Source organism: Oncorhynchus mykiss, chromosome 16, assembly GCF_057628025.1.
Source record: "Oncorhynchus mykiss isolate SJ-2025 chromosome 16, ASM5762802v1, whole genome shotgun sequence".
Lineage (NCBI taxonomy): Eukaryota > Metazoa > Chordata > Actinopteri > Salmoniformes > Salmonidae > Oncorhynchus > Oncorhynchus mykiss.
In genome coordinates, this window is record NC_143037.1 from 64,627,159 (window position 1) to 64,646,351 (window position 19,193).

At 45.4% G+C, this 19,193-nt stretch overlaps 1 protein-coding gene across 2 annotated transcripts in view; it reads right to left on the minus strand.

Moving 5' to 3' along the window:
* The window catches only part of LOC110492510 (sodium/potassium-transporting ATPase subunit beta-1-interacting protein 4), a 126,650-nt gene that overhangs the window by 72,770 nt on the left and 34,687 nt on the right, over positions 1 to 19,193 (minus strand). For both annotated transcript variants that reach the window (XM_021566897.3, XM_036947507.2), the window contains exon 2: positions 642 to 779. In XM_021566897.3, the coding sequence (XP_021422572.2) occupies positions 642 to 779 (138 nt within the window). The remainder of the gene's footprint in view (positions 1 to 641; positions 780 to 19,193) is intronic.

Sequence of the window (19,193 nt, forward strand, 5' to 3'; positions counted from 1 at the left end):
GCCTGGCTCCCCAGTGGGTGGGCCTGGCTCCCCAGTGGGTGGGCCTATGCCCTACCAGGCCCACCCATGGCTGCACCCCTCTCCACTCATGTGAAATCCATAGATTAGGGCCTAATACATTTATTTCAATTTACTGATTTCCTGTTACTCAGTAAAATATTTTAAATGGTTGCATGTTGCATTTAGATTTTTGTTCAGTTTAGAACATTAGTGATCTTCGATCTAGAACCTTCTAGAACATTCCATTGTATTTTTTAAACCTGGTCCTGCAGTGCTACAAGATGGCCTGGCGTTTGTTCTTGGCTAGTACTAACACACCTAATTCAACTAATCAAGAGGTGCTGTAACCTCCTCCCCCCACCCATAACCCCTCAGATTTAACCAAATCCTAAATCCAGCTGGATTTTTGTTGAGGGTTGGCTTTAGGGTGCACTCTGGGTGTGAAATGAATGGAAGTTGAGTCATTAATTAAATGTACTTACTGATAGATTAATAGATTAAGACAACAAACAATGTGTTCAGGGAGGGGGATCTTGGGAGTTTGAATAAATTGATAAACGGTTCAATACAATTTGGGCTGACAAGTGTGTGTGTACATATATGTGTGCGTTTGTGGTGTATATGTGCGTGTTTGTACTCACCACTACAATGTAGCGTGGTCGGTATTGTATGGTGCCGAAGAGGCCGAGGATGACGATGATGATGTGGAAGAAGTTGGCCAGGATGGGCGCCCACTGGTACCCCAGGAAGTCAAACACCTGTCTCTCCAATGCCACCAACTGCAGAGAGAGAGGCAAAAAGGGAAAGAGGGGAAAAGAGAGAGAGGGGGGAAGAGAGAGAGGAAGGGAGAAAGGGGAAGAGAGGGTTAAGAAAGACTGAACTTGGGTGATGAAGGTAAATTACATCCAAATGAGCAAGGAATCTCCAAAGCACAATCTAGGCAAGGTCCATTACCCAACCAACCACAATGTACAACAACAGTATCCTAAAATCCAATGTGACACATCCATCCACATCCAAACGAAAGAATGCATGGGTAATCATCCATTCAGCATTTAATCAGTCTTATTTCCACCCAGCCCTGAATCACTGAATGTGACTGTGAGATGTGGCCTCAGAACACAATACTCCTCCAGCTGAGACTCTATATTGCCCAGAGGGACACAGAACTACAGAAATACAGCTTTCATCCAGCTAACACAAACCCTTAGGGCCAACTTCCTGCACACACATACACTACATGACCAACAGTTTGTGGATGCCTGCTATAACAGCCTCCACTCTTCTGGGAAGGCTTTCCACTAGACGTTGGAACGTTCCTGCGGGGACTTGCTTCCATTCAGCCACAAGAGCATTAGTGAGGTCGGGTACTGATGTTGGGCGATTAGGCCTGGCTCGCAATCGGCATTCCAATTCATCCCAAAGGTGTTCAATGGGTTTGAGGTCAGGGCTCTGTGCAAGCCAGTCAAGTTCTTCCACACCGATCTCGACAAACCATTTCTGTATGGACCTCGCTTTGTGCACGGGGCATGCTGAAACAGGAAAGAGTCTTCTCAATCAATCAATCAATCAAATAGATTGATAAAGACATTTTTACATCAGCCGATGTCACAAAGTGCTATACAGAAACCCAGCCTATAACCCCAAACAGAAAGCAATGTAGATGTAGAAGGGTACTAAAAAATGTCTGCAGAATTGAAGGTCCCCAAGAACACATTGCCCTCCCATCATTCATAAATGGAAGAAGTTTGGAACCACCAAGACTCTTCTTAGAGCTTTCTGCCCGGCCACACTGAGCAATTGGGGGAGGGCCTTGGACAGAGCTCCAGAGTTCCTCTGTGGAGATGGGAGAACCTTCCAGAAGGACAACCATCTCTGCAGCACTGCACCAATCAGGCCCTTATGGTAGAGTGGCCAGACAGAAGCCACTCCCCAGTAAAAGCCTCATGACAGCCCACTTGGAGTTAGCCAAAAAGCACCTAAAGACTCTCTGACCATGAGAAACAAGATTCTCTGGTCTGATGAAACCAAGATTTAACTCTTTGGCCTGAATCCCAAGCATCACGTTTGGAGGAAATCTGGCACCATCCCTACGATGAAGCATGGTGGTGGCAGCATTATGTTGTGGGGATGTTTTTCAGCGGCAAGGACTGGGAGACTAGTCAGAATCGAGGGAAAGGTGAATGGAACAAAGTACAGAGAGATCCTTGATGAAAAATTGCTCCAGAGCACTCTCCAAACTATTGCCACAAAGTTGGAAGCACAGAATCATCTAGAATGTAACTGTATGCTGTAGCGTTAAGATTTCCCTTCATTGGGACCAAAGGGCCTAACCTGAACCATGTCCAGAGTCCAATGGCAGCGAGCTTTACACCACTCCAGCCGACACTTGCCATTGCGCATGATGATCTTAGGCTTGTATGCGGCTGCTCTCCCTGGAAATCACTTTCATGAAGCTCCCGGTGAATAGTTATTGTGCTGACGTTGTTTCCAGAGGCAGTTTGGAACTCGATGGTGAGTCTTGCAACCAAGGACAGACGATGTTGACGCTATGCGTTTCAGCACTCAGCGGTCCTGTTCTGTGAGCTTGTGTGGCCTACCACTTCGCGGCTGAGCTTGTTGGAAAGGTCACTATGACTGTTCCATGTTGAATGCCACTGAGCTCTTCAGTAAGGCCATTGTACTGCCAATGTTTGTCTATGGAGATTGTATGGCTGAGTGTTTGATTTTATACACCTTTCAGCTGAATCCAATAATTTGAAGGGGTATCCATATACTTTTGTATATATAGTGTAGCTGCACCAACACACACAGTCTCAGCTCGAACACTTATAGCCAGAGTGCTTGGAGTCAGTGTAAGTTATGAGAGAAAATGCATTTAATGAAATAAACAATGACAGATTCAAAGGAAAGAACAAGGTTTTCCAAACCTCCTGCCAGGAGCCTCCAGGTCAGTAATGGGACTATTATGGGATAACAGGGCCTTTTGTAATAACACCTCACCACTGATCCAGGGCAATTATTATTAAACAACAAATTCAAAAATGCACAACACACACACACACATACACATACACACACACACACACACACACATACACATACACACACACACACACACACACACACACACACACATACACATACACACACACACACACACACACACACATACACACACACACACACGACTATAAGCCCTCCACAATAAAAGGAGGAAAACACATTCTGCCTCCCCTCCAGGCTGCCAGTGCTTTGTCAATAAAAAAAACAAGTAAGTTGCACCTTTTAGACGGCGAGTCCCTATACGCATCAACTCCATAGTGTTCTGGGAGGAACCACAGGAAGAATGGAGTAAGGTACAGGTGTTTAATTATAATTCTGTCACTAGGGAGCAGTGTGTCTGTGCCTGTGGTGACAGTGTGTTTGTGGCGTGTGTCGACATGCCAGCGCCAGCCAACCACACTATGATGGATGAGGGAGAGAGGAATCCTGTCGCCGTGACGATGACAGACACACACACATATACAGCCAATATCGCTGTTGTTAATGACATGGAAACGTTAACATGGGCCTTGATAAGCAGATTCGGGTGTGACAGGAGGAGAAAGAAGAAGAGAATGAGATGGTGAGAGGCAATCAAATGCTCCTTGAAAATTACAAATAAAATCTTCATACAAAACTTGGATGGGCTGTGTGTGGTGTATGTGGTTTCTTCCCCGGGCTGTGTGTGGTGTATGTGGTTTCTTCCCCGAGCTGTGTGTGGTGGATGTGGTTTCTTCCCCGGGCCATGTGTGGTGGATGTGGTTTCTTCCCCAGGCTGTGTGTGGTGGATGTGGTTTCTTCCCCGGGCTATGTGTGGTGGATGTGGTTTCCTTCCCGGGCTGTGTGTGGTGGATGTGGTTTCCTTCCCGGGCCATGTGTGGTGGATGTGGTTTCTTCCCCGGGCTATGTGTGGTGTATGTGGTTTCTTCCCCAGGCCAAGTGTGGTGGATGTGGTTTCTTCCCCGGGCCATGTGTGGTGGATGTGTTTTCTTCCCCAGGCCAAGTGTGGTGGATGTGGTTTCTTCCCCAGGCTATGTGTGGTGGATGTGGTTTCTTCCTGGGCCATGTGTGTTGGATTGTGTTTTCTTCCCCAGGCCAAGTGTGGTGGATGTGGTTTCTTCCCCGGGCCATGTGTGGTGGATGTGTTTTCTTCCCCAGGCCAAGTGTGGTGGATGTGGTTTCTTCCCCAGGCTATGTGTGGTGGATGTGGTTTCTTCCTGGGCCATGTGTGTTGGATTGTGTTTTTGATTATGCAGCTGAATCACTTGCGTGTGGGAATATGTGTGTCTGTCTCGATAACAATTGTTCTCAGAAAGCAGAAACAGTTTTAACAATGGAAAACTAATTGTAACAGACATCCTGTATGAATCACATCTCACCTTCCCTCTTTAAAAACACCCCTCTGTTTTACCGGGTGAGTCAAAGCTCCTGGCACAGGCTGTGTGTGTGTGTGTGTGTGTGTGTGTGTGTGTGTGTGTGTGTGTGTGTGTGTGTGTGTGTGTGTGTGTGTTGCTGTGTGAATCAAATAAATAATTATACCCTGACGAACACACGTGATTTATACGAACCTGGACGGTCCCCATGACCTGGAAGGTCATTTTTAATTTCACCTTTATTTAACTAGGTAGGCTAGTTGAGAACAAGTTCTCATTTGCAACTGCAACCTGGCCAAGATAAAGCAAAGCAGTGTGACACAGACAACAACACAGAGTTACACATGGAGTAAACAATAAACAAGCCAATAACACAATAGACAAGTCAATGACACAATAGAAAAAATAAAGTCTATATACAGTGTGTGCAAAAGGCATGAGGTGGTAGGCAATAAATAGGCCATAGGAGCGAATAATTACAATTTAGCAGATTAACACTGGAGTGATAAATGAGCAGATGATGATGTGCAAGTAGAGATACTGGTGTGCAAAAGAGCAGAAAAGTAAATACAATAAAAACAGTATGGGGATGAGGTAGGTAGATTAGGTGGGCTATTTACAGATGGACTATGTACAGCTGCAGCGATCGGTTAGCTGCTCAGATAGTTGATGTTTAAAGTTGGTGAGGGAAATAAAAGTCTCCAACTTCAGTGATTTTTGCAATTCGTTCCAGTTACTGGCAGCAGAGAACTGGAAGGAAAGGCGGCCAAATGAGGTGTTGGCTTTGGGGATGATCATTGAGATATACCTGCTGGTACGTGGGCTACGGGTGGGTGTTGTTATCGTGACCAGTGAACTGAGATAAGGCGGAGCTTTACCTAGCATAGACGTATAGATGACCTGGAGCCAGTGGGTCTGGCGATGAATTTGTAGTGAGGGCCAGCCGACTAGAGCATACAGGTCGCAGTGGTGGGTGGTATAAGGTGATTTGGTAACAAAATGGATGGCACTGTGATAGACTGCATCCAGTTTGCTGAGTAGAGTATTGGAAGCTATTTTGTAGATGACATCGCCGAAGTCGAGGATCGGTAGGATAGTCAGTTTTACAAGGGTAAGTTTGGCGGCGTGAGTGAAGGAGGCTTTGTTTTACAAAATAGAAGGCCAATTCTAGATTTGATTTTGGATTGGAGATGTTTAATATGAGTCTGGAAGGAGAGTTTACAGTCTAGCCAGACACCTAGGTATTTATAGTTGTCCACATATTCTAGGTCGGAACCGTCCAGGGTGGTGATGCTAGTCGGGCGGGTGGGTGCGGGCAGCGAACGGTTGAAAAGCATGCATTTGGTTTTACTGGCGTTTAAGAGCAGTTGGAGTCCACGGAAGGAGTTTATTAACTTGGCTTTATTGTTTATTAACTTGGCTTTCGAAGACTTTAGATAGGCAGGGCAGGATGGATATAGGTCTGTAATAGTTTGGGTCTAGGGTGTCACCCCCTTTGAAGAGGGGGATGACCGCGGTAGCTTTCCGATCTTTAGGGATCTCGGACGATATGAAAAAGAGGTTGAACAGGCTGGTAATAGGGGTTGCAACAACGGCGGCGGATAGTTTTACAAAGAGAGGGTCCAGATTGTCAAGCCCAGCTGATTTGTACGGGTCCAGGTTTTGCAGCTCTTTCAGAACATCTGTTGTCTGGATTTGGGTGACGGAGAAGCTGGGGATGCTTGGGCATGTGGTGACAGTGGTGACAGTGTTACCTAGCCTCAGTGCAGTGGGCAGCTGGGAGGAGGTGCTCTTGTTCTCCATGGACTTTACAGTGTCCCAAAACATTTTGGAGTTAGAGCTACAGGATGCGAATTTCTGCTTGAAAAAGCTAGCCTTTGCTTGACTGACTGCGTGTATTGGTTCCTGATTTCCCTGAACAGTTGCATATCGCGGGGACTATTCGATGCTATTGCAGCCCGCCACAGGATGTTTTTGTGCTGGTCAAGGGCAGTCAGGTCTGGAGTGAACCAAGAGCTATATCTGTTCTTAGTTCTGCATTTTTTGAACGGTGCATGCTTATCTAAGATGGTGAGGAAATTACTTTTAAAGAATGACCAGGCATCCTCGACTGACGGGATGAGGTCAATGTCCTTCCCGGGCCAGGTCGATTAGAAAGGCCTGGTCGCAGAAGTGTTTTAGGGAGCGTTTGACAGTGATGAGGGGTGGTCGTTTGACCGCGGACCCATAGTGGATACGGCCAATTAGGCAGTGATCGCTGAGCTCCTGATTGAAAACAGCGGAGGTGTATTTGGAGAGCAAGTTGGTCAGGATAATTTCTATGAGGGTGCCCATTTTTACGAATTTAGGGTTGTACCTGGTGGGTTCCTTGATGCTTTGTGTGAGATTGAGGGCATTTAGCTTAGATTGTAGGACTGCCGGGGTGTTAAGCATATCCCAGTTTAGGTCACCAAACAGAATGAACTCTGAAGCTAGATGGGGGGCTATCAATTCACAAATGGTGTCCAGGGCACAGCTGGGAGCAGAGGGGGGTCGATAGCAGGCGGCAACAGTGAGAGACTTATTTCTGGAGAGGTTAATTTTTTAAATTAGAAGTTCAAACTGTTTGTGTATAGACCTGGAAAGTATGACAGAACTTTGCAGGCTATCTCTGCAGTAGATTGCAACTCCTCCCCCTTTGGCAGTTCTACCTTGACGGAAAATGTTGTAGTTGAGTATGGAAATCTCAGAATTGTTGGTGTTCTTCCTAAGCCAGGATTCAGACACAGCAAGGACATCAGGGATGGCGGAGTGTGCTAAAGCAGTGAGTAAAACAAACTTAGGGAGAAGGCTTCTGATGTTGACATGCATGAAACCAAGGCTTTTTCGATCACAGAAGTCAACAAATGAGGGTGCCTGGGAACATGCAGGGCCTGAGGAACAGAGGAACAGAGGAGGAGTAGGATGAGGGTACGGCTAAAGGCTATCAAAACTGGTCGCCTAGAGCATTGGGGACAAAGAATAGAAGGAGCAGATTTCTGGGCGTGGTAGAATAGATTCAGGGCATAATGTGCAGACAGGGGTATGGTGTGAGAACAGCGGGTACAGCGGAGGTAAGCCCAGGCAGTGAGTGATAAGAGAGGTTATATCTCTGGATAAGCTAGTTATAATGGGTGAGGTCACTGCATGTGTGGGAGGTGGGACAAAGGAGGTATCAGAGGTATAACAAGTGGAACTAGGGGCTCCATTGTAAACTAAAACAATGATAACTAACCTAAACAACAGTATACAAGGCATATTGACATATGAGAGAGACATACAGCGAGGCATAAAGTAATCACAGGTGTTGATTTGGAGAGCTAGCTAAGACAACAACGGGTGAAACAACAACAGCTAATCAGCTAAAACAACAACAGGTAAAATGGCGATGAATGGGCAGAGAGGGTCGGTTAACTACACACAGGGCCTGAGTTCGCGGCTGGGGCCGACAGATAAACAAAAAAATAAACAGAATGGAGTACCGTGATTAATGGACAGTCTAGCAGTCGCTACTACGCTAGCACGCGGGTGCCACGGCATTTAAAGTTAGTAGCCCAGGGCTAGTAGAAGCATCTGCTCCGATGTCCGACGGAGGCCGGTTGAAGGCACAGCGGATGGAGACCAGTCGGCAGACCAGGCGTGGTGGTGCGGCGGGGCGCCGTGTCGACTAAGGATCCAAGCCAGATGGCGAAAGAGGTATTGTAGTTGTAGTAATTTAGTTTTCTAGCCGGGAGATGCGCCTGGCTCACGGCTAACTGGTGCTAGCTTCGGGGCAGGGGCGTTAGCCACTATAGCCACTCGGTAGCAGCGGTGATCCGGTGCCAAGTTCCAGTGCTTACGGCAAGGAGCCGGTGAAGTAGTGTGTTCTAGCCGTGTTTTTGTGGATTCCGGGTGAACAACTGAGTAGGCTAGGAGGTGGGCCTCAGGGATAGCTTCAGTACTGGGTAACTCGGTGGGTGCTAGCTAGCTGTGAAGATCAGGAGTATTGGTCCAGGGATTACAGCAGGAATCCGGCATTGTAGTGGAGAAACAGTCCGATACTGGTCGGCTGGCGAGTATTATCCAGGCTAAAAAAAGGGCTGGTGTCTGTGCAGAAGGTAAAAGCCGCTAGCAGTGGCTAACAATGACTAAATAGCTTGTAACAAATGAGCTGGTTAGCTTCTGATGGCTAGGAGGTTCTTGATATAAGGTCTAAAAATTAAAAATAATAGCGGTTCCGTATCACATTGGGTTACCGGAAGGTATAATTGAACTAAAATGGAGAAGAGATTGAAAATAAAATTGAAATATATACAAAAAAGACGAAAAATACAAAAGTACATGAGAGGACGAACAAAATACGTCTGCACTGCTACGCCATCTTGGAACGCAACCATCTCACAGAAGTTTTATTGAGGTCATTGTTTGTAGAAAAGGTCACCTCACCTGGTGTTGCAGCTAAAGTATGAATCACATTATACTATCAACAGACACAGGGGACAGAGAGGAGATCTTTTCAGGGGTTTGGTTCAGTTGCTATGAGAAAAAGTGCTACGCCTAGGCTATATCAAAGAAAGTTGATCTTATCTGCTTCTCTATGCTTCTTCCCTGTATCAGTAAAACCACTATCTATGTCACAGCTTCCTGTTCTTAACACATCTCAGTGTGTGTTGGTGGTGTTATCTCCAACACTCATACCCTAATGACTTAGTTATCAGACCAGGAAGAGATCAAACGTCTTTCCTCTTACACATGTGATCTTCTCATCACGGTCTTATCCGTTTCCCATTCTCTCTCCTCCTTGACTGTGATGTTTAGGAGGCAAGGGCTTTGGGATGATTGAAATGGTTTTAGTCTTTGATGTGCGAACGTCTTGTGAAAATGACAGGAAAGATCAAACTCCGTTACAAAGCTGTGTGTGTATATAGAGAGAAAGGAGAGGAGGGAGATGGATAGAGCGAGAGAGAGAGAGACCACAGAAAGAGCAAGAAAGAGATAAAGAGGAGAGAGAGATAAAGAGAGGAGAGAGACCAGAGAAAGAGAGAGAACGAGAGAGGATAGAGAGACCAGAGAGAGAGAGAGAGAGAGAGAGAGAGAGAGAGAGAGAGAGCGAGAGAGAAAGATTGTGATTTACAATATCTGTTTATGATGAGGTATCGTGTAGCAGTACAGGTGATTAATTGAAGTTTAGCTTTCAGCGATTGTTTTATGGAAGAAAAGAGAGAGCGAGAGAGAGAAAATGTGAGCTAGAAGGAGAGACCAGAGAAAGAGAGCGAGAGAGAGAGAAAGAGAGATAAAGAGGAGAGAGATAAAGAGAGGAGAGAGAGACCAGAGTAAGAGAGGATAGAGAGACCAGAGAAAGAGAGAGAGAAACACATTGGATAGAATTTCCAAAACACAGATTAAACTTTAATGCTTTTTGGCCCCTACACAGAGAGTACACAGTGGCAGAATACCTGAACACTGTAACTGACCCAATATTAAGGAAATCTTTGAATTTGTACAGACTCAGTGAGCATAGCCTTGCTATTGAGAAAGGCCACCGTAGGCAGACCTGGCTCTCAAGAGAAGACAGGCTATGTGCACACTGGCCACAAACTGGGCTTCACTTCCTAACCTCATGCCAAATGTATGACCATATTAAAGACACATATTTCCCTCAGATTACACAGATCCACAAAGATTTTGAAAAAACAAATCCAATCCATCTATTGGGTGAAATACCACAGTGTGTCATCAAAGCAGCAAGATTTGTGACCTGTTGCCACAAGAAAAGGGAAATCAGTGAAGAACAAACACTATTGTAAAAACAACCTATATTTATGTTTATTTATTTTCCATTTTGTATTTTGTACTAACTATTTGCACATCATTACAACACTGTAAATAGACATAATATGACATTTGGAATGTCTTTATTCTTTTGGAACTTTTGTGAGTGTAATGTTTACTGTTCATTTTGTATTGTTTATTATCTATTTCATGTGATTTGGCAATTTAAACACATGCTTCCCATACCAATAAAGCCCCTTAAATTAAAATTGAATTGAGAATAGAGAGAAGGAGAGAGAGACCAGTGTCATGACTGTCCTGTGAGGATCAGAATGGGTCAGATCAGACTGGTGACGGTAACCAGGCCTCTCTCTTTCCCACAGAGGGGAGGAGGGGAGCTGGTCGACCGTTCACACCCGGTTGTAAATTACAAGAGAGAGAGACTCTCTCTCTTACTCTTTGGTATCAAACAAAGGAATGGCTTTGTTCTCAGATACTTTTGCCCGCCCAAAACTCTAACGTTAAAAAAGTGATAATGGAACAATATTTTTAACATCATGTGGGAAGTGGTCAATGGGGAACTACGGAAAACAAATGTAATATTGGTTTTCATTTAGTGATGTTTTTAAAAACTGTAAGGACCAAACACTGTAACTTGGAAAGGATAACCCCTTTATATGTCAAGTTTTCATGCAATATGTTTTGCATACAATATGAAACATGAAAGTATTTTTAAGATATGAATGTGTTTTTAGGAGTCATAAGAGATACAGTGCCTTGCGAAAGTATTCGGCCCCCTTGAACTTTGCGACCTTTTGCCACATTTCAGGCATCAAACATAAAGATATAAAACTGTATTTTTTTGTGAAGAATCAACAATAAGTGGGACACAATCATGAAGTGGAACGACATTTATTGGATATTTCAAACTTTTTTAACAAATCAAAAACTGAAAAATTGGGCGTGCAAAATTATTCAGCCCCTTTACTTTCAGTGCAGCAAACTCCCTCCAGAAGTTCAGTGAGGATCTCTGAATGATCCAATGTTGACCTAAATGACTAATGATGATAAATACAATCCACATGTGTGTAATCAAGTCTCCGTATAAATGCACCTGCACTGTGATAGTCTCAGAGGTCCGTTAAAAGCGCAGAGAGCATCATGAAGAACAAGGAACACACCAGGCAGGTCCGAGATACTGTTGTGAAGAAGTTTAAAGCCAGATTTGGATACAAAAAGATTTCCCAAGCTTTAAACATCCCAAGGAGCACTGTGCAAGCGATAATATTGAAATGGAAGGAGTATCAGACCACTGCAAATCTACCAAGACCTGGCCGTCCCTCTAAACTTTCAGCTCATACAAGGAGAAGACTGATCAGAGATGCAGCCAAGAGGCCCATGATCACTCTGGATGAACTGCAGAGATCTACAGCTGAGGTGGAAGACTCTGTCCATAGGACAACAATCAGTCGTATATTGCACAAATCTGGCCTTTATGGAAGAGTGGCAAGAAGAAAGCCATTTCTTAAAGACATCCATAAAAAGTGTTGTTTAAAGTTTGCCACAAGCCACCTGGGAGACACACCAAACATGTGGAAGAAGGTGCTCTGGTCAGATGAAACCAAAATTGAACTTTTTGGCAACAATGCAAAACGTTATGTTTGGCGTAAAAGCAACACAGCTGAACACACCATCCCCACTGTCAAACATGGTGGTGGCAGCATCATGGTTTGGGCCTGCTTTTCTTCAGCAGGGACAGGGAATATGGTTAAAATTGATGGGAAGATGGATGGAGCCAAATACAGGACCATTCTGGAAGAAAACCTGATGGAGTTTGCAAAAGACCTGAGACTGGGACGGAGATTTGTCTTCCAACAAGACAATGATCCAAAACATAAAGCAAAATCTACAATGGAATGGTTCAAAAATAAACATATCCAGGTGTTAGAATGGCCAAGTCAAAGTCCAGACCTGAATCCAATCGAGAATCTGTGGAAAGAACTGAAAACTGCTGTTCACAAATGCTCTCCATCCAACCTCACTGAGCTCGAGCTGTTTTGCAAGGAGGAATGGGAAAAAATGTCAGTCTCTCGATGTGCAAAACTGATAGAGACATACCCCAAGCGACTTACAGCTGTAATCGCAGCAAAAGGTGGCGCTACAAAGTATTAACTTAAGGGGGCTGAATAATTTTGCACGCCCAATTTTTCAGTTTTTGATTTGTTAAAAAAGTTTGAAATATCCAATAAATGTCGTTCCACTTCATGATTGTGTCCCACTTGTTGTTGATTCTTCACAAAAAAATACAGTTTTATATCTTTATGTTTGAAACCTGAAATGTGGCAAAAGGTCGCAAAGTTCAAGGGGGCCGAATACTTTCGCAAGGCACTGTAACTTCTAATCATATCCTTTGCACATTAAGTAGCCACGCCCTGAGTAAGGTCAGAAGAGCGTGTCTGACGGACAGAGGCGTCCCCTTTGGCCAGAGTACATAAAGCCTTGGTAACAAAATTAACATTAGACCAGAAAAACGTGGAGCGATAGCTTCATGTTGGAAATGGTTGAAACGTTGAACCTCAACACGAGGTGAAGAAATAAATTCACCTTCCTTTAGATCCGAGAGACGAAGAGCTGCAGCTCTGGCCCGAATCCTGAATACCAACACAAGGAGGAAAAGGCGAGACGCTCACCTCAGACAATCACTGGTCTGATATCGAGAAAAGTGAATCATTGAATCTAAGTGAGACTATCCTACTATGCTCATCACCAATGGGAACCGTCGACATGGCTGGTTATTTTCCAGAGTGAACAACAGTAGAAGCCGGGAAAGGGGAGACCCCTTTCGGACAATCAGAGCCATACAGCTGGAAGGCCAACAACTTTCCCGAGAAGGCTTACTTCAGACCGAGATAAATGACGAACAACGACATTTCACACGCAAATACATTCATGATTTCTTATTCCAAACGGGCGGTGGTTCATGTGCAAAGTATATGGTTAATGGGAGAATAGTTATAGAATGTGTCCCTTTTTCTCTCTCTGCCCCCCTCCCGCCTCTCCATCTATGTTCCAACAAGCCGTCATATCTTGTCAGTCCACTAGGGACCTTTGACTCATGTAAGAGTGTGTGTTTATTATGAGTTATTATTTAGTTAGCTAGTAAATAAATGATTAAACAAATTTGTGTAGTACTGAATAATGTGCAAGGCTGGGTTTTTTCAGATCCAAGAAGGCTACGATCGTATATCCTGCCTGTTTGGCTCTGTCCGGGGGTATCGTCAGACAGGGCCTCAGTGTCTCTCGACCCTCCAGTATTCATGCTGCAGTAGTTTATGTGTCGGGGGGCTAGGGTCAGTCTGTTTTATCTGGAGTATTTCTCCTGTCTTATCCAGTGTCCTTTGTGAATTTAAGTATGTGCTCTCTAATTCTCTCTTTCTTTTTCTCTTTCTTTTTCTCTTTCTTTCTTTCTTTCTTTCTTTCTTTCTTTCTTTCTTTCTTTCTCTCTCAGTCGGAGGACCTGAGCCCTAGGACCATGCCTCAGGACTACCTGGCCTGATGACTCCTTGTTTCCCCAGTCCAACTGGCTACGCTGCTGCTCCAGTTTCAACTGTTCTGCCTGCGGCTATGGAACCCTGACCTGTTCACCGGACGTGCTACCTGTCCCAGACCTGCTGTTTTCAACTCTCTCGAGACAGAAAGAGCGGTAGAGATACTCTGAAAGATCGACTATGAAAAGCAAACTGACATTTACTCCTGAGGTGCCGACCTGTTGCACCCTCGACAACCACTGTGATTATTATTATTTGACCCTGCTGGTCATCTATGAACATTTGAACATCTTCGCCATATCCTGTTATAATCTCCACCCGGCACAGCCAGAAGAGGACTGGCCACCCCTCATAGCCCAGTTCCTCTCTAGGTTTCTTCCTAGGTTCTGGCCTTTCTAGGGAGTTTTTCCTAGCCACTGTGCTTCTACACCTGCATTGCTTGCTGTTTGGATTTTAGGCTGGGTTTCTGTACAGCACTTTGTGACATCAACTGATGTAAGAAGGGCTTTATAAATACATTTGACTGATTGATTTATTAATAAGATGACTGTTTATCGATGAAATAGGTAAAGACCTTAAAGAGTTTCATTTGGGAGATGGTAACTAAACAACTTATTCCGTGGTGTCCCAAATCCTGAGTTAATTGTTACATGATTCATTTAAATCGAGTAATAATTAAACATAGTTAGTGGATTCAATAAATAACAGACATCAGATTAATGAAAGTAAAGTCACGACACCAGAGAGAGTGAGAGACCAGAAAAAGAGACCAGAGAAAAAGAGAAAAAGAGAGTGGGAGACGAGAGAAAGAGAGACCAGAGAGAGAGAGAGATCAAAGAGAGAGAACAGAGAGAGCCCAGAGAGAGTGAGAGACCAGAGAGAGAGAGAACGAGAGACCAGAGAGAGAGAGCGAGAGCGAGAGACCAGAGAGAGAGAGAGCGAGAGACCAGAGAGAGAGAGAGCGAGAGACCAGAGAGAGAGAGACCAGAGAGAGAGACCAGAGAGAGAGAGACAAACCAGAGAGACCAGAGAGAGAGAGCGAGCGAGTGAAAGAACAGAGCACTGCTGAGGTGTGCGAGGCTTATTGCATCTTGCCATACTCACCCTCTAATTGCGTACCATTTATGGTGGGAGAATAGGTGTGGTAGGGGGAACTCACACACACACACACACACACACACACACACACACACACACACACACACACACACACACACACACACACACACACACACACACACACACACACACACACACACCACAGGGACTCATGTACACAGCAGGGTGGCGGAATGCTTTTAGGAGCTGCTGTAGTGGGATCTCAGTTCCTGGAAGAGTATTGGTATCCATTTGATCAAATTCCACTCCACTTCCAAATAACCCATTTCCCATGGATTAGCTTAGGGCAACAGCGCCCACACACCAACCTGATGTGTGTGTGTGTGTGTGTGTGTGTGTGTGTGTGTGTGTGTGAGAGAGTGTGAGTGTGAGAGAGAGAGAGAGATAATTTGAGAGCCCTCTCAGATTGATTGCTGTCATCAGTGTTGTGTTATTGAGTTAGCGGAGTTAGCGATAAGTCCGCTACGGCAGCTCATCTTTCCTGCCCGTAGATTACACCACAGAGGGAGAGCTGCACTCACAAAATACTTGTGTATGTAGAACACACACACACACACACACCTATGTATAACAGCAGTAATGACCCCTGATAACCTGGAAAGGGCTGTCGGACAAAAATAACTTGTTTAAGCAAAGTGTGTGTGGTTGAGTTAGAGACAGACAGACATGGAGACATAGACAGGGAGACAGACTGGCAGGCAGACAGACATGGAGACACAGACAGGGAGACAGACAGACTGGCAGACAGACATGGAGACATAGACAGGGAGACAGGCTGGCAGACAAGACATGGAGACATAGACAGGGAGACAGGGAGACAGCAAGAGAGAGGTGTGTACACTGTGAAAGCTTGCCAATCTTTTCAAATTGGTCCATTATCTTGTTGTACCAATGTGTTCACCTGGTGTTTTAACCTGGTGAAAACTGCAGCCTCAAGGCCATTTCAACACTAAGTATCCTACCTCTATGTTCCTGTAGCAAACAGCCCCTCACACCAAGGCTCTTAGAGCGTACAGCACCAGCCTGTTCACAGACAAGGAATGCCAGAGAAGCACACATTCACACATACAAATGCACTCAAAAACCCACCCTTTTCTTGTAGTTGTAGTTTTATAAATGGAACATGTAGACCTATCAATAAAGCATACTCTCAAAGAATAGGGGTGCTTCGAAGTTCCCCACCAAATGTTTAGAAAGTGAATTCTTTTTGTCAAGAAATATTAACACCCTAAACCACATTTACTGCATTTACTGTAGGATTAATGGCAGTCGTTTGGTAAGAAACATGTTCTGTGGTTCTGGAATGGTATTCATCCATTCTCTCTGAGTTAATGATCTCAGCTAGCACTGCTAATTATACATAGGCCTAGTCCTACAGGGAACATCATTAGAGGTGCTAGAGAGATGGAATTAAGCTTACACGCACACACTACACGCATTTACACATACATTAATAGGCTTATAGTTTTAATGCTGAAATGGCTCGTTAGGTAATCTCTTAACATTCAAACAGCTGATTTAGTTCTGGATGCTGAGATTACTTGTTATATGACTGCATACATTACACTTAGGGCTGTTTCTCACTCCTCCCTCTCATTTATGTATCCTCTCTTTCTCCTCTCATCTTCCTCACTGTCTGAAATCTAATACATCACACGTACACTCTTTTAAAAAAGGGTTCTTCGGCCATCCCAATAGGAGAACTCTGGTTTGAGGAATAACTATTTTTGGTTCCAAGTAGAATCCTTTTGGATTCCATTTAGAACCCTCTGTGGAAAGGGTCCTACATTTCTCTCTCCTTTATGTACCATTCTCCTCACATCTTCCCCACTGCCTCCCCCATCCTCCTTCCTCTCCTCCACCGCCCCCTTTCTCAGTAACCAGTCCATAACTCCCAGGGTTTTCCCATTACTTTCAACTGATAAGGCAGGGAGATGGCTTTTTACACAGGTCTCCCTCCTTTCTCTCATTAACCCCCGGTTTGTCCCTTTCACTCTCCTCCATAGCCGTCTCTGCCCCATCCCCCCAGTAGGCCCAGTGACCTAGGCATGACTACATTTTTCCAGTGATAAGAGCTGACTGACTGTACCTGCCATCCCATCCCATGGCAGATTGGCTGGTGCCCAGACAGTAACCCCATTACATACACAGCCTACACTGTAACAGAAATCTAATTTATACAGTAATTTTAGGTATTATCAACAGTAAAAAAAACTCTGAAATCTTTTACTGCAGCATAATGTAAATTATTGGGTGCATGGTATTGTTGTTTTGAGGCATGCCTTGTAAGAGGCTATATTTATTGCACCCGTGATTGAGAATGCTGTACCAATTTAATTCCTATGCGGTTATATTGCCTCATGTATAGGTTGGATTGGAGTGGCAGCAAGTCTTTAACCTTAAATGGTTGAGCATTTTGCTATGTCCTTTTGGTCTGTTTTGCCCTGTTATCCTTGCCACTTTGCAAGCATTTGTTAAGGCCTCTAGAAGTGCAAGTGATACAAAATATCAAATGTTCATTAATATGCTGTAATGTGTAAATGTCCATTCATTCCGATTCTAGTCGCATTGACTTTCTTTTTTACAGTAAAATACAGTACATTTTACATCATTGTAATGTATGTCATTACATAGTACTTGCTTTGATACCATATTTATATTACTGTAGGTGTCACGATTGGCGTTGGAAGTGGACCAAAGTGCAGGGTGGTGAGCGTACATTTTCTTTTATTTTGGAATGACGCCAACAAAAGAAGAAACAAAATGAACAACCGTGAAGCTTACGAGGGCAAAGTGCCACTAACACAAGTCAACTTCCCACAAATAACAAAGGGAAAAAGGCTACCTAAGTATGATTCCCAATCAGAGACAACGAATGACAGCTGTCCCTGATTGAGAACCATACCTAGCCAAAACAAAGAAATACAAAAACATAGAAAATATAACATAGAATGCCCACCCAAATCACACCCTGACCAAACCAAAATAGAGACATAAAAAGCTCTCTAAGGTCAGGGTGTGACAGTACCCCCCCAAAGGTGCGGACTCCGGCCACAAATCCTGAACATATAGGGGAGGGTCTGGGTGGGCATCTATCCGCGGTGGTGGCTCTGGTGCGGGACGAAGACCCCGCTCCACCTCTGGCTCATCCCACTTTGGAACTGCCTCTGGTGCGGGGACCCTCGCTGCGGGCCCCGGACTGGGCACCCTCGCTGCGGGCCCCGGACTGGGCACCCTCGCTGCGGGCCCCGGACTGGGCACCCTCGCTGCGGGCCCCGGACTAGGAACCCTCGCGGCGGGCCCTGGACTGGGCACCCTCGCTGCGGGCCCCGGACTGGGCACCCTAGCTGGAGTCCTCGGACTGGCCTGTGGAGCAGGCACTGGACTCACCAGTTTGGGGAGACCTACTGGAGGCCTGGCCCTTGGAGGAGGCACAGGATGAACTGGGCTGTGGGGGAGCACTGGAGATCTGGTGCGTAGCCTTGGCACCACTCTTCCAGGCTGAATGCCCACTCTAGTCCGGCACCTCCAGAGGGCAGGCACAGGTCGAATCGGGCTGTGGGGGAGCACTGGAGCTCTGGTGCTTAGCACTTGCACCTCTCCTTTTGGCTGCATGCCCACTTTAGCCCGGCACGTGTAGGGAGCTGGAACAGGCCGCACTATGTTCTCCTGGCGAACTGGGGATACCGTGCGTAGAGCTGGCGAAGGATAATCAGGGCCGAAGAGACGCACCGGAGACCAGGAGCGCTGAGCCTGCTCAATCCATCCTGGCTGAATGCCAACTCTAGCACTGCAACTGCGGGGAGCTTGCAGAGAGCGCACCGGGCTATGAGAGCGCACTGGAGACACACGGCGCAGAGCCGCATAACCTGGTGCCTGACTAGTCACTCTCTCCCCACGGTAAGCACGGGGAGTTGGCTCAGGTCTATAACCTGACTCCGCCAATCTCCCCGTGTGCCCCCCTCCAAAACATTTGGTTTTATCTTCTCTGGCACTTGTAGGCCTCTTGCCCTGCTTCTGCAGGAATGATACACAGTTTATAGGCAGTTAACCCACTGTTCCTAGGCCGTCATTGAAAATAAGAATTTGTTCTTTAACTGACTTGCCTAGTTCAATAAAGGTAAAAAAAGAAAAAAGTTTAATCAGCGTCTCTGACATGGGGATGATACAATGCACTGTAACACACACACACACACACACACACACACACACAGTTCGCTTTGATTCCTCAGAGAAGCTGACAGTACAAAACCAGGACAGGGAGAATGAATGAACGAGACAGAGCGAGGGGAGGAGAACGAGAGCAGAAGAAAGAGAGAGGGGGGGGGGGGGGGCAGAA